Raw genomic sequence first — 13,373 nt, 5'->3', positions numbered from 1 at the left:
GCTGCTCATCATGTTTCTATCTTGCCATGTGGCTTCGGGAGAGCTCCTGCTATGAAACAAGCATTGGCTTAGCTCTTTTTCAGTTGTTTGCATGTGCTTGCATGATTCATATTGTCTTCAGTGTTTTTTGTAGAGATTTTTGAAAGACCACTGTCTATTTTGTAGTGTTTGGTTTGTTAAAACCGGGTAATATAACCCATAACCCGACACACTAACTACGGGATGTCAAAATAGAGGGATGAGTGAGGACACCACTGTCCCCAATCCCTTGATGCTGTGAAATATCTCAGTATAGTCTGACACAGGATTCAGGAGACAATCTGCATGTCAATTTGTGGGCAGATAGAGAAATATAACTAGAGGTTCTAACAGTCATCTTCCATCTACTTGGAAGGTCCCTATTCTAGATCTCTGACCTTACTTTTGAGCTGTTTATCCCTCTTCGTCAGAGCCTTGCTCTTTTATCATTGTTCCTCTGTCTTCCTCTTTGCAAAGAAATAAGCAAAACTTAGGCTGGAGACCAGCAAGACTATTGCTCAGCAGGGGAACTAAAATCTTACTTAACGGGACGCAGATGTTTACTATGTGGAATACAGGGCCAGAAGGAGACAGTACATGAAAAGATGAAAGTGAGTTTTCAAAGTTGCTTTCTTTGATTCTGTTAAGAAAAACCTTGGTTGCTTCTTTGACAAAAACCCTTTCCTAATGTTTTTTGCAAACACATTTTCTGCTTTTAGTGCCACATTTTCTGTTTGATTTACTATTTCACAAGAACTTTTTTCCTCAGTGCAATCATAAAAAATAATTGACATTTTAACTGAATTTATTTTATACTGCAATAGAACCTGATATTTCTTTGTCAACAGGTGTGTGAGACAACAAAATAGGGATAGGTGTAATTTCACTTGCAAATCTTGCAAATACTTTTCAAAGGTTGTATACACAGTATTTTAAAGTGAAAGGTGGCAGGAAATTAGTAGACTCCATTACATCTCAAGACTACACTGTTCTTCTCAATAGGAGCACAGTGGGGTATTTTGTGTAGGACTGTCCCACATGGCACTGGACATTTAACACTCAGGTCCCAGCCCATAAACCAGGCCCAGTCATTGGAACAATCAGATTCCTGGCCTATCTTCAGTGCCCCCCTGGGAGTGGGTACTCGGGTTGAGAACTCTTGGGCTAACAGTTTCACTCCAGACTCTCATTACTGCCTCAGCTTACAAGAGAGAAGATTATTAAAATTCTCCAATTACAATTAGACAGCAATTCCCATTCAGGACACCTGGGTGGCTCAGTCAGTTAAGCGGCCGGCTCTTGGTTTCGGCTCAGGTCACGATCTATGGTTCGTGAGATTGAGCCCTGCGTTGGACTCCCTGCTGACAGCATGGAGCCTGCTTGGGATTCTCTCTCTCCCCCTCTGTCTGCCTCTCCCCACACCTCTCTTTCTCAAAATAAATCAACTTAAAAAAAATTCCCATTCAAAACAAAACACAGCCTTATTGTTTCTAATCACAGCTCCTATTCTTTAAGCATCTGTCATGAGCCTGGCACTGCTACATGCTGTATGTGCATTTTCTTGTTCCGTTCTCCTTGTAGTATGTGAAGTGAGGGTCATTATCCTTGTTTTACAGATGAAGAAGCTATTAAGTACGTAGCATACGATTAAAATTCATCATCTAATATTTTGTCGGTATGTTCTACATGCTAGGCACTGAGATAAATTTCATGAACAAGATACACACAATTGTTGCCCTCAGTGAGCTTGCATTTAGTTTATGCAGCCAAGTAAGGGGAAGCATCAAGATTTTAACCCAGATCTATCGTTTCTGGAACTGCCTCCTAATTTCTACCTCTACCTCTATCTTTTTTTTTTTTTTTTAACATTTATTTATTATTTTTGAGAGACAGAAAGACACAGTCTGAGCAGGGGAGGGGCAGAGAGAGAGGGAGACACAGAATCTGAGGCAGGCTCCGGGCTCCAAGCTGTCAGCACAGAGCCTGACGCAGGGCTCGAACTCACGAACTGTGAGATCATGACCTGAGCCCAAGTTGGATGTTTAACCAACTGAGCCACCTAGGCATCCCCCAGATTATCTCCTTGAAGAAGAATTTAGTCAGCCAAGCTAATCCTAATCAATGAACTGTAAACATAGGTAGCAGATACTCAGCACTATGCAGTTATGGTCTTTATCCTCCTAGGGATTCTGGACTCCATGTAGACAGCCGTCTGTTGAGCAGTGCAGGGCACAGCCTGCGTGGCTGTAGATGAGCAAAAGCCCAGTGGTCCCTGCCTGGAATACTTTCCCCTGTTCTACAGGATTCTTTCCTGCCTAAGGAAGTTGTACCTTGCATTGAGACTCCACTAAAAAACCTTCTCTGATACTTGGATTTTTCTGGTTCTAATCAACCAACCTCTGTCCCTCTCTCCTTCCCTCCCTTCTTTTCTTTCACTGATGCATACAGTAGTTTTGAATGCCCATTATTTTTTCATGTTCTAGGGCTATGGTAATACAGTCAATGAGACAGCCCTTGTCCTCAAAGACCACACCACAGAGCTACTTCTGTCTTTCCTTTCTCACTGTGTAACTCCTATCGTGCCCACATAGTTTATTGAGTTCAGTTGTGTCTTCCAGTGCTTTTACTATAATGGTATTTGTAGGAACATTGATTAGGGTAACACTGATGTGTGTTCACTTAAGTGACATTCTTTTTTTATTTAAAAAAAAATTTTTTTTTTTAATGTTTATTTTTGAGACAGAGAGAGACAGAGCATGAACGGGGGAGGGTCAGAGAGAGAGGGAGACACAGAATCTGAAACAAGCTCCAGGCTCTGAGCTGTCAGCACAGAGCCCGATGCGGGGCTCGAACTCACGGACCGCGAGATCATGACCTGAGCCGAAGTCGGCCGCCTAACCGACTGAGCCACCCAGGCGCCCTTAAGTGACATTCTTAATTTGATTGGCGTTGTAAGTTTGCATGCCAGAGTGTAGATTGGTGTGCAGAGTTTTGTACAGAGGAGAATTGCATACAGTATATTATTTCATTCCTACTCATAAACACGGAGAAGCCACCGCTGGAGGACTTTTCTTTTCAGCAGGGATATCTAGTGGCTGATAGCAGATATTCTGTGTAACATGCACATGTTAGACATTAGGAATATAGTTAAAAAAAAAAAAAAGAGGAAAGGACTCAGCAAATTGGGTGGGTCGAAAAGTTTGAAAATTTTATTATTTCTCAAGATAAACTTTTACCCCAAAAACATGTTACTTGGGTGTGTGAAGTCCTTCCCGTTTGATTATGACTCACTGAGGGTGGAGGTCATGTCATTATCCTGTTTATGATGCTTATCGTCCCTTAACTATCTAATGCCACTGCGAGTCACTGTTGGGACTAAACATGGGCTCAGTTTTTATTGACTTGAATATGAAAGCAGAAGGTGTTTTTATCAGCCAGACAGTAAATAATACTGTGGAGAGATCATGGCTCTGGAAAACAGAAAACCTGGGTTTTATGTCCCAACTTCTTGAGTGTCTCATGTTGTGGCCTCGAATAAATCACCCAACCTCACTGGGGCCAGTTTCCTTGAAAAACGAGAGGACTGAATAAGACTTTCTCAGAGTTTCTTGCCTGCTGCCAAACTTCTGTGATTATTCTGTTACCACTGTACAGTAAATACCTAGAGCAGGTCACATGAGTGTAAGAAAATTTAGGTTATAAAGTCCTTATTTCAGTTTTTTGTTTTTTGTTTTTTTTAATTTTTTTAACGTTTATTTATCTTTGAGACAGAGGGAGACAGAGCATGAATGGGGGAGGGTCAGAGAGAGGGAGACACAGAATCTGAAACAGGCTCCAGGCTCTGAGCTGTCAGCACAGAGCCCGACGCGGGGCTCGAACTCACGGACCGTAAGATCGTGACCTGAGCCAAAGTCGGCCGCTTAACCGACTGAGCCACCCAGGTGCCCCCTTATTTCAGTTTTTAAACATGGATAGCCTTTATTGGTTTTATTTGAATTTTCTAGAGAGAACTTGTATCTCAGCCTCCGACGATCTGCATATGCTCAGCCTAGGCATAAGACATCATCAGTGGTTACATATGTGAGCATGAAACTTCTCAGTTGACGGTAAACAATTTTCTCTTTTCTCATCTCTTTGGACAGACCCAACTTTCCCCCAAGACCCAAACATCATCACAGTGATTTCTTCAGCCGCTGTGATTGGCTTTTAGAACTTGTACAGACTCCACAATCATCAAGCTCACACCAGGTCAGTAGGTGTCACTGGATGTATGTGAGGCCCCTGCCTTCAAGGTGCGTAGGTTCTAGTAATAGAGTTCGAATGAATACATAATTAGCAGTAATTGGTACTTGAACCTAGAGTCTAACTATTGAGGTACTTTAAGGCAGGCCACGAAGGAAGGGCATGAGGGAAGCCTTGCCAAATTCTTTGCTCCAATTACAGATAAACACGATCAAAATTTCCAGTAAAGATTTTTAACTTCATGTGTCCTGAAACTCCTGGGCCCTGTCTGTAATCCTACACTGGAGAGCCCTCTTGTCCTTACAATCCAGCATCCAGAACGTCCATCCAGAACTGAGAAAACAATGCCAGGACTGACTCTGTGGCCTGTTAGTCTGTGCATATCAAATAAGAAAATTTAGGATGAGGCAGTGAGACTTTAATAAAACTCATTCGATTTAAGGTACTGCCTTTTACTTTGGGAATTAGTACGTCCATCCTAGTAGCTTGGTGTTTAAAATGTCCTTTTATGAAATGGTGATGGCCGTGGTAAGTGGTTTGTTGTCGGTGCTTGATTGTTGCTTTGATTGTCAGTTTCATGTTCCTACTTGGCAAGGTCAAAGTTGATGGTGCTTGAATTCCTCAAGAATAACAAGCCATCGGTGCTTTGTGGACGTAGTTTGTGTCTTTCCGGGGACTTATCTTCTGCTCTTTCACCCTATGGGAAGAAGTCAAGTCAGCAATACTCTGCTCACTTTATGGTTAAGCAAACAGATTTGGAACCATGTGTTCTATATTTTCTATTAATGCAACACAGGCTTGTCCTGGCATTGATTAAAAATCTGCTCTCCAGACACCTCTGTACACAGTAATTATATGTGTGGGGTTATTACATATGAGGTCACCAGACCTCATGTGTTCCTTACACCTTGCAAATAGGGAACCAAGTCCTTTCATGCAGTAGGGGAGGCGTCATCTTCAATATTGTGGTTTTAATTAGCAGTGGTAAGTTTTTTAAACTGAAAAATAGAGATGTCTATTTTCCTGGCTAAAGCTTCTAACATCTTTTGAGTATCTTGCTTTGAGGGGACACTTCACACATCAGGTTTTGATTCTCATGCTGTTGTTTTCCATTCTGAGGGGAGCCAACTATTATCCTAAAAGGTCAGTATTTGGCTTCCACGCTTAATCAAACAATCAGGCCTCATGGCTATTTTTCTATTAAATACAAGGGTTTTTTGTTAAATGCAGATGCCTTTCTGCTGCATGTTAGGTAGTTGCCTGGTGATCCAGGAGACTTAACGCAAGAACTGGCCACTTCACTTCCTTTTCCACTAATTAATGCAGGGGCTCCAGCGGAAGCATACCTTAGCATATCTATGGAGGAAAAAACTGAATCATAAGTGGAGCACAAAAAGTAATTCAGGAGGAAAAGAACTCTTTAAATGCCTCTACCCGGTTGCCCTAATGACTTTTTTTTTTTTTAATTGAAGTGTAATTACCGTGCAGTGTTATATGAGTTTCAGGTGTACAATATAACAGTTCAACAATTCTATACATTTCTCAGTGCTCATCACAATAAGTGCACCCTTGATCCCCTTTATCTGTTACTACATACGCTTTGGAGTCCACAAGCCTGCCTTTAAATCTTGTCTCTCTTGTATAGAAACTATGATTCAAGGTAAACTGTGTAACCTCCTCATTTGCAAAGAAAACGGCTAACCTGTTGTTCCTGGATGAGGACCCCAGACTGTGTTAAATTCACAGCACGAATTCTCTCAACTGTCCCACCCCTAAAGTAGTGTGGTGGACACTGCTTTGAGGTGCTTATAGAGCCCCAATTTTGTGTGGGTAAAAGTGTGTCTCCTACATATTTGCTCCTCAAGCCTCATTGTAGCTCAAGTGACCACATAGAGTTCTCTGGCCGTAGAGACATGGGCAGAGAGCTGCTGGGGTTCTGACTTAGTTTTGCTGATCAAAGAGGACCCTTGTGGCTGGTTCCCTCTTCTGTTCTCTTTCTGCCCCAAATCCTGACATGATGTTGGAACAGCAGCTAGCTGTGCTCCTGAAGAAAAGGCTGAAAGAATCACAGAGAGCAACCCTCACATTGTTGAAATGCTAAACCAACCTCTGCAGTTCCCATTTTTCAGACTGTCAGTTATGTAGAAGAATAAACCCCTATTTGGTTAAGATACTCCTGTACTTGCAGTTACGTATGTTCCTATCTGCTATGGGACGTATCATTATTATCTTCAGTCTCCAGATGAGGAAACTGAAGCCCAGAGATGTTAAATAATGTCTGATTTGCACAGCTAGTCATTGATGGAACTGGAATTCAGACCCCACAGGGCTGACTTACAGCCTGAGCTCTTAACTACTTCTGGTTTTTGGAGGAATGAAATGAAATTACTTACATAAAGCATTTTAGCTTAACATGGTGCCTGGCTTGTATTACGTGCTCATTAAAATCTTAAGACCTTTCCCACAATCACAGCTATTGCTTAACAACGTGACTCCTGGGTTTTGATTCTCATGAAGCTATTTTCCATTCTAAGAGGAGTCAACTTTTATCCTAAAAGGTTGGTATTTAGTTTCCATACTTAATTGAATAATCCAGCTGCATGGCTGTAATAGGTGCTCAGAGAGTTTGTTGAATAAGTGAATGAATAATTCCTTTAGAGAAATTTTCTTAAGTACCACTCTTAGGAGGTTGCTATACGCCTGTTTGGTAATGAAACAAAAATTTTTTTTAATATAAGCATAGTACAAAGTTTGAGCAAAGTTCTGCAACGAGTCTGCCTTGGTTCAGATCTAGCCTCCACCACTGATTGATAAGTGTGTAACATTAGGCAATTAATTTAACCTCTCTGTGCTTTATCTATAAGATAGGGACAATAATATTCCAAATTGCCTCATAGTAATATTGTTAGCATTAATTGAAGTAATACATTTAAAACAGTTTTTAAAAGGCCTGGCATATGTACTCAACAAATGTTAGCTTTTACAACAGTAACTATTAATTATTTTTTTTAATTCACGTGTACCCTGTTAAAAGTGGTTCCAGTTAATGAAGCCACATTGAAAACAAGATCCTCGTGGCATAAATGCAGCAATTCAAATGTGGGTTCATGGTGACTTCTCCACATTCAAATATAGTAGGATCAGAATAAAAATGCTGAGGGGGAAGAGTCTCAGCTTGGCAGTCAGTACCTGCATTCTTGATTTCCTTTGTAAAATATAAATTCACTTTATTCTTGGTGTGTGCCTTTTAAAATTAAAAAGTAAAAACACTGCATACTTTTAGTGACAAATTACAAAATGTGGTTCCCACTTGGTTCCCTTTGCCCGGTTCTGTTTTCAGATTTGCATGTAAGTTAGTTTGTTTGAGAGGAGTCAAATCAACTTGATCAGGAAAAAATAGCATCTCTCTATCTTACTAGCAACAATCATTGCAACTTAAAAATGAAACAGCAATGATGACAACAAAAACTAGCAATTATAATGTTAGCTTATGGAATTCTCTTTTTTTAATATTTTTTTTAATGTTTATTTGTTTTTGAGAGAGAGAGAGACAGAGACAGAGACAGAGTGCAAGCGAGAGAGGGGCAGAGAGAGAGAGAGGGAGACACAGAATCCGAAGCAGGCTCCAGGCTCTGAGCTGTCAGCACAGAGCCCAATGTAGGGGTCAAACTTGCAAGTGGTAAGATCATGACCTGAGAGGGAAGTCGGATACTTAACTAACTGAGCCACCCAGGCGCCCGTGGAATTCTTTCTTTTTTTTAAAGGGGCTACAGCTTCGGGAAAGATGTGAAGAGATCTGCAGACCTCTTCTCTAGTGGAACAACCGTAACTGGTGAAAGTGATAAAAACAAAAACACGACTATTTAAAGTCTCTGGAAATTGCCCTAAGAGTGTACAGTAAATGGAGAAATATTTATTCTGCAAAATCTACCTACGTAAGACCGGTGAGAGTCAGTGGTGCTTGGATCATCGCCCTTTCCCTCCCTGTCTCTCCTTGCTCACTGTGCATGATGAAGCGCCACTCCATGCAGGTGTGGCCGGGAAGACCAAGCTGCCATTCCCCCTGTTCCCAGTCAAGGGATATGGTAGTCTACCAGGAGCAGCAGGCCAACGACATTTCTAACCACCTACAACTTCATATGCAAAGGCTGAGTTCTTGGTGAGTGCATCCATGAGGTTAGGTACTCCTCTCTTCCAAGAAGTCCCCACTCATAGGGTGGAGGCTTCTCTGAGCATGGTAGTCTCAGCATCATGGGTTGCTGACCATCGTGACTCATAGGGTGAAGATTCCATGCCAGGAGAGACCAGAGGCTACGCCCTCTCCCCAGGTCTCTGTTCATAAAGCATAGGTGTCATTCCAAGAGAAGCAGGCCCCTGTCACTGTCCAGCAGCTAGATCAGTGGCTCAGAGATCTTGCCCAGTGGGCTGTGATGCAGCCAGAAAGAACAGAGAGCTCTGAAGCTCGCCCCCAAAGGAACTGACTTTATTTGAAACAGAAAGTTCAAATCTAAGGACACTCTCTAAAACAATGGAGATTTGGTAGGAAGAAATTAAGAGGGGCTGGTAGTTCTGAGCTTCAAGCTAAACCATAAGCCAGCTAACTTACTAGAGAGAATCAGGAAAAGACATAGCTTCTAAAAGTTCCCTGATGTCAGAAAAAGGCTTCAAAGACTGGCCCCAAACTACCCCTGCCTGCACTTAATCAGATCAACCTGAGGAGCAATTTATGTCCCAGGACAATGTCAAAAAGAAAAGAATAATCACAAGCAATTAACAGAGTTTAACAGTTGAGTGTGATACCAAAAAGACAGACACCTAAACAGGTCAGGGAAAGAAAAGGTCTCTTTGACCTTGACAGTGCTAAAACCACTGTCATTCCAGACTGACTATGTGTGTATGCCAAGGCTTCACACTGCTGGAGGCAGGAAAAAGGAATTAGATTTCACTAAAATAGTATACCCAAATCACTAAACAAATAAATAAGTGTGCATGCTCACACAAAGGCCCAGAAAGGGAGTAGAAAAATCAGCACTGAGAGTTACTGCTCTGTATTACCTAAAATGTCCCATTTAAAAGAGAGAGAGAGAGAGAGAGAGAGAGAGAGAGAGAGAGAGAGAGAAAGAAACAGGAAAGTGTGACTCAACAGAAACTATGAGGGGGGGTAGATGTCAAATTTAGTGGACAAAGACTTCAAAGTGGCACTTATAAATATGTTTTAAGAACTAAAGAAACCATACTTAAGGAAGTAAACCTCATGGCTAACAAAGCTATGATGACAATATCACAGCAAACAAAAGAATATCAATAAAGAGAAATTATTTTGCAAAATAGCCAACTGGAAACTCTGGAGTTGATAAGATAACTGAAATGAAAAATTCATGAGAGGAACCAACAGATTTGGAAGAATCAGTGAAGTAGAAGTTAGATTGATAGAAACTGCAAATTAAAAGGCAGAAAACAGAAAGAAAGAAAGAAAAGAAAGAAAGAAAGAAAGAAAGAAAGAAAGAAAGAAAGAAAGAAAGAAAGAGAAAGAAAGAAAGAAAGAAAGAAAGAGAAAGAAAGAAAGAAAAAGAAAGAAAGAAAAGAAAGAAAGGAACAGAACCTCACAGAACAGAAATGTAGAGTACTATCCTATCAACATACACATGATGGGAGTACTGGAAGGAGAAAAGAGAGGCAGAAAAGAGCAGAAAGTAATGTCCAAAAAAAGAAGGACTGAAAACACCCCAAATTTGATGAAAACCAATCTACGCATCTCAGAAACTCAATGGATTGCATGCCAGATAAACACAAAGAGATCCAATAAGAGACACATCACAATTAAAATATTGAAATACAAAGGCAAAGAGAACATTTTGAAAGCAGCAGGAGAAAAAGGGCTCTTCATAGATAAATGAATCCTGCTAAGACCAAAATCTGACTTCTCAGAAACAGTGGAGGAGAGAAGGCCGTGAAACAACATATTTGGAGTGTTGAAGGGAAAAAAAACTGTCAACCGAGTATCTTATGTCCCGCAAAGCTATCTTTCACAAATGAAGGCCAAATACAGGCAGTTCCAGATAAAAACTGAGAGAATTTGTTGCTAACAGATCCACCTTACTAAAAACAATAAAGGAAATTCTTTAGGCTGAAGGCACAGGACTGCAGATGATAATATGAACCTTTGAGAAAAAACAGCAGGCACTGGGAATGGTAATCACGTAATTATAAAAGACAGTGTAAATGTATATTTCTCTTCCTTTCTTCTCCCTGATTTAAAAATCAATTAGTATAGGGATGCCTGTGTGGCTCAGTCAGTTGAGCATCTGACTTCAGCTCAGGTCATGATTTCACCGCTCGGCTCGTGAGTTCGAGCCCCGTGCTCAGAGCCTGAAGCTTGCTTCAGATTCTGTGTCTCCCCCTCTCTCTCTGCCCCTCTCCCACTCGTGCTGTCTCTCTCAAAAATAAATAAATAACATTTTTTTAAAAATAAAAAAATAAATAAGAATCAATGGTATAAAACAGTCTGTATATAATTATACTGTTGGGCCTAAACATAAGGCAGTGTGATATATCTGATGTAACAACACAATGGAAGTGGGTGGGAACAAAGCTGTATCCAGGTAAGGAAATGGTAAAAGGAGAGTTGAGGAGTAGGAGGGGGGGATAATGGATAGTAGGGATTTGAGGAAATCCTAAGTAGTCCCCTACAGTATTTGCAAACGCTCACACTTGCAGGGCTTTAGATGGCATGTTTTCCTCTTTGTAAACTGGAAAAATTCATTGTTGATTTAATATCTACTTGTGTCTCAAAAGGCACACTTATTTTTTGACGCTGAAATGCAGCCAGTTGGAATAATTGGTTGCTTGGGCTCTGTGATTGCATCAGACCTTGCTTTTCACCTCAAGGAAAGAAACTACTGGAAATTTACTGGCCACAAACCATTTTTATGCAAAAATGAACCCAAATTTTAAAATATCATTGAATGCATTATGAATTTGACAATTATAAATCAACTTTGTCTGTCAAAGTATATTCCTATGATTGGGTCTTTGTTGAGATTTATTTAAAATTAAAGGCATTAGTCTGCTATTTTGGGATGGTTTTGCTTAGAAACCTTTTAGCAATTACAGTTTTGAGAATTTTTTTCTCACTGAGTCAGCTGAACAGCAATCGTGATATGATTTATTACTTCAGTTTTGTAGTTTCCACTTCCGAGGTGACTTGATTTATTTGATTGATACATTTCTGAAGGAAACAGAAAAGTAATTTAGACCCTCTACCACAGGGTCGTGTTATGCTGTGGGTACGTGTTTGCAGCATTAGGTTTAATATAAACACTACTTTATACTCTGTAGCGAGGTAAGTTCTGGGGTTTTGAAGATATGAAGGTAAGTAAGATAGGATAGTCCCTTGTCAGCAGGGAAATTGTCATCTCAAGGGACAGTTTGTGGTGGAAACAAGTAATTTCAATGCAGTGTGGTACCATGTTAGAAGGAAGCCCAGATGCTCTGTGACAAAGAGGTGGGCATCAAGCAGGCAGGGCTGAGCAGGGAGAATTCTAAAGGAAAGCTCAGTCACGGGGGATTTTCAAAGGAGGCTACCAAGTCTTTGAAAATGTGTATTGGAGGCAGAAACATACATACTTTCTCTCTTTTTCACATCATGAATTAATCATTAAATAAATAGTAAATAATGTTTTAGAATAATTTTTAAAGAAATGACATCAACGATACATGTTTTAGTCAGGGATTTCAAATGAAAGGGATAGATACCCAACAAAACCCAACTTAAGCAAAAGAGGGAACTGAGATGTTAGGCTTCAGGCCTACTTGGATCAAAGAACTCAAATGATGCCATCTGCCCTGTGGATCTGCTGGCTTTTGTGTGTTGGCCTCATTGCCTCCTGTTGCAGATAAGAACTTATTATGTGTAGCTGAGGTGAAATGGATGTCAGTAGTCCCAGATTCACTAATTCCCAGTTTAGTAATCCCCAGGCAAAAAAACTTTTCTCTTCCACCATTTATATATAAATCTTAAAGAAAGTTCTGTCTCGCCATGCGTGCTCATCCCAGACCTTGCTTGGGTCATGTGCTCATTTCTGGATCAGTCAATGGGTTGAGAAGAAACTATGATGACTCATCCAGCCCGAGTCACATTCCCACATCTGGTAGAGGAAGTACTGTGTAGACCGTATCTCCAGGACCACAAGAAATGGCGTAGGGTGAGGAGGAATTTCTTAATAAAAAAGGAATTCCATTACCAGAAAAAGAGGACAGGCTCAAATGATGGCTACCTATAGCAGATACTGCTAATGGTCCCTCAATGTCTATATTTGTCTTTCTCTTTAACCCCAAATCTCCTAGCTATGTATGTGTCCACCTAGAATAAAGGTATATTTCTTAGACTCACTTGCAACGAGGTGTGGCCATTTGATGCAATCTGGCAAATGATTGTATGTAGGATTGTTGTGTAACAGTTTCTGGAAATATTCCTTTAAAAATAGCTGTTATATACCTTCTGCTTCATTTTCCTAGTTTTTTCCTTCCTTTCTTTTGGAATTAAAATATAGTGGCTGGCTCTACCTGCCACATTGGACCAAAAAGAAAGGGCCATGCCATAGAGTCTCTGGGGACTTTGTAAAGCAGAGCTTCCATTCCTTCCCTAGTTCCAAACTTTTATGTGAAAGAGAAATAAATGTCTGCCTTGCTTGAAGCACCATGTTTGATACAAACACATCACAATCCACGTCAGGGCAATTCAGTACTTTTCCCTCATAACTGTGCTTCCTCAAACCTTAATTATGATCTTAATTCTATACAGATACTGTGATGCAGTTATTCACTCAATCAACAAATATTTATTGAGACCTAAACTATGTGTTGGTTCCCGGCACTGGGGATACAACAGGGAACCAAACTCTTTGGTAGTCTAAGTTGACATTTTAGTTGGGAAAGGAGAAATAAAAGAATAGGTATATAATTTATAAATAGTAATGCTTGCTAGGAAAACATGAAGAAGAAGCATGGTTAAAGAGATAGAAGGGATATGGGAGTCTAATATTATTTTACATAGGATGGTAGAGAGGAACTTCTTTCTGATAAAATAGTATTTGAACAGTGACCCAAATGAA

The 13,373-nt window shown here is 40.4% G+C and overlaps 1 protein-coding gene across 1 annotated transcript in view; it reads left to right on the top strand.

The window, feature by feature from the left end:
- The window catches only part of TAF2 (TATA-box binding protein associated factor 2), a 155,635-nt gene that overhangs the window by 103,228 nt on the left and 39,034 nt on the right, over window positions 1-13,373 (top strand). The window contains exon 27 of the mRNA XM_042972772.1: window positions 4,161-4,266. Within this exon, the coding sequence (XP_042828706.1) occupies window positions 4,161-4,228 (68 nt within the window). The 3' untranslated portion in view covers window positions 4,229-4,266. The remainder of the gene's footprint in view (window positions 1-4,160; window positions 4,267-13,373) is intronic.

Source organism: Panthera tigris, chromosome F2, assembly GCF_018350195.1.
Source record: "Panthera tigris isolate Pti1 chromosome F2, P.tigris_Pti1_mat1.1, whole genome shotgun sequence".
Lineage (NCBI taxonomy): Eukaryota > Metazoa > Chordata > Mammalia > Carnivora > Felidae > Panthera > Panthera tigris.
This window is presented reverse-complemented; position numbering and strand designations above follow the sequence as displayed.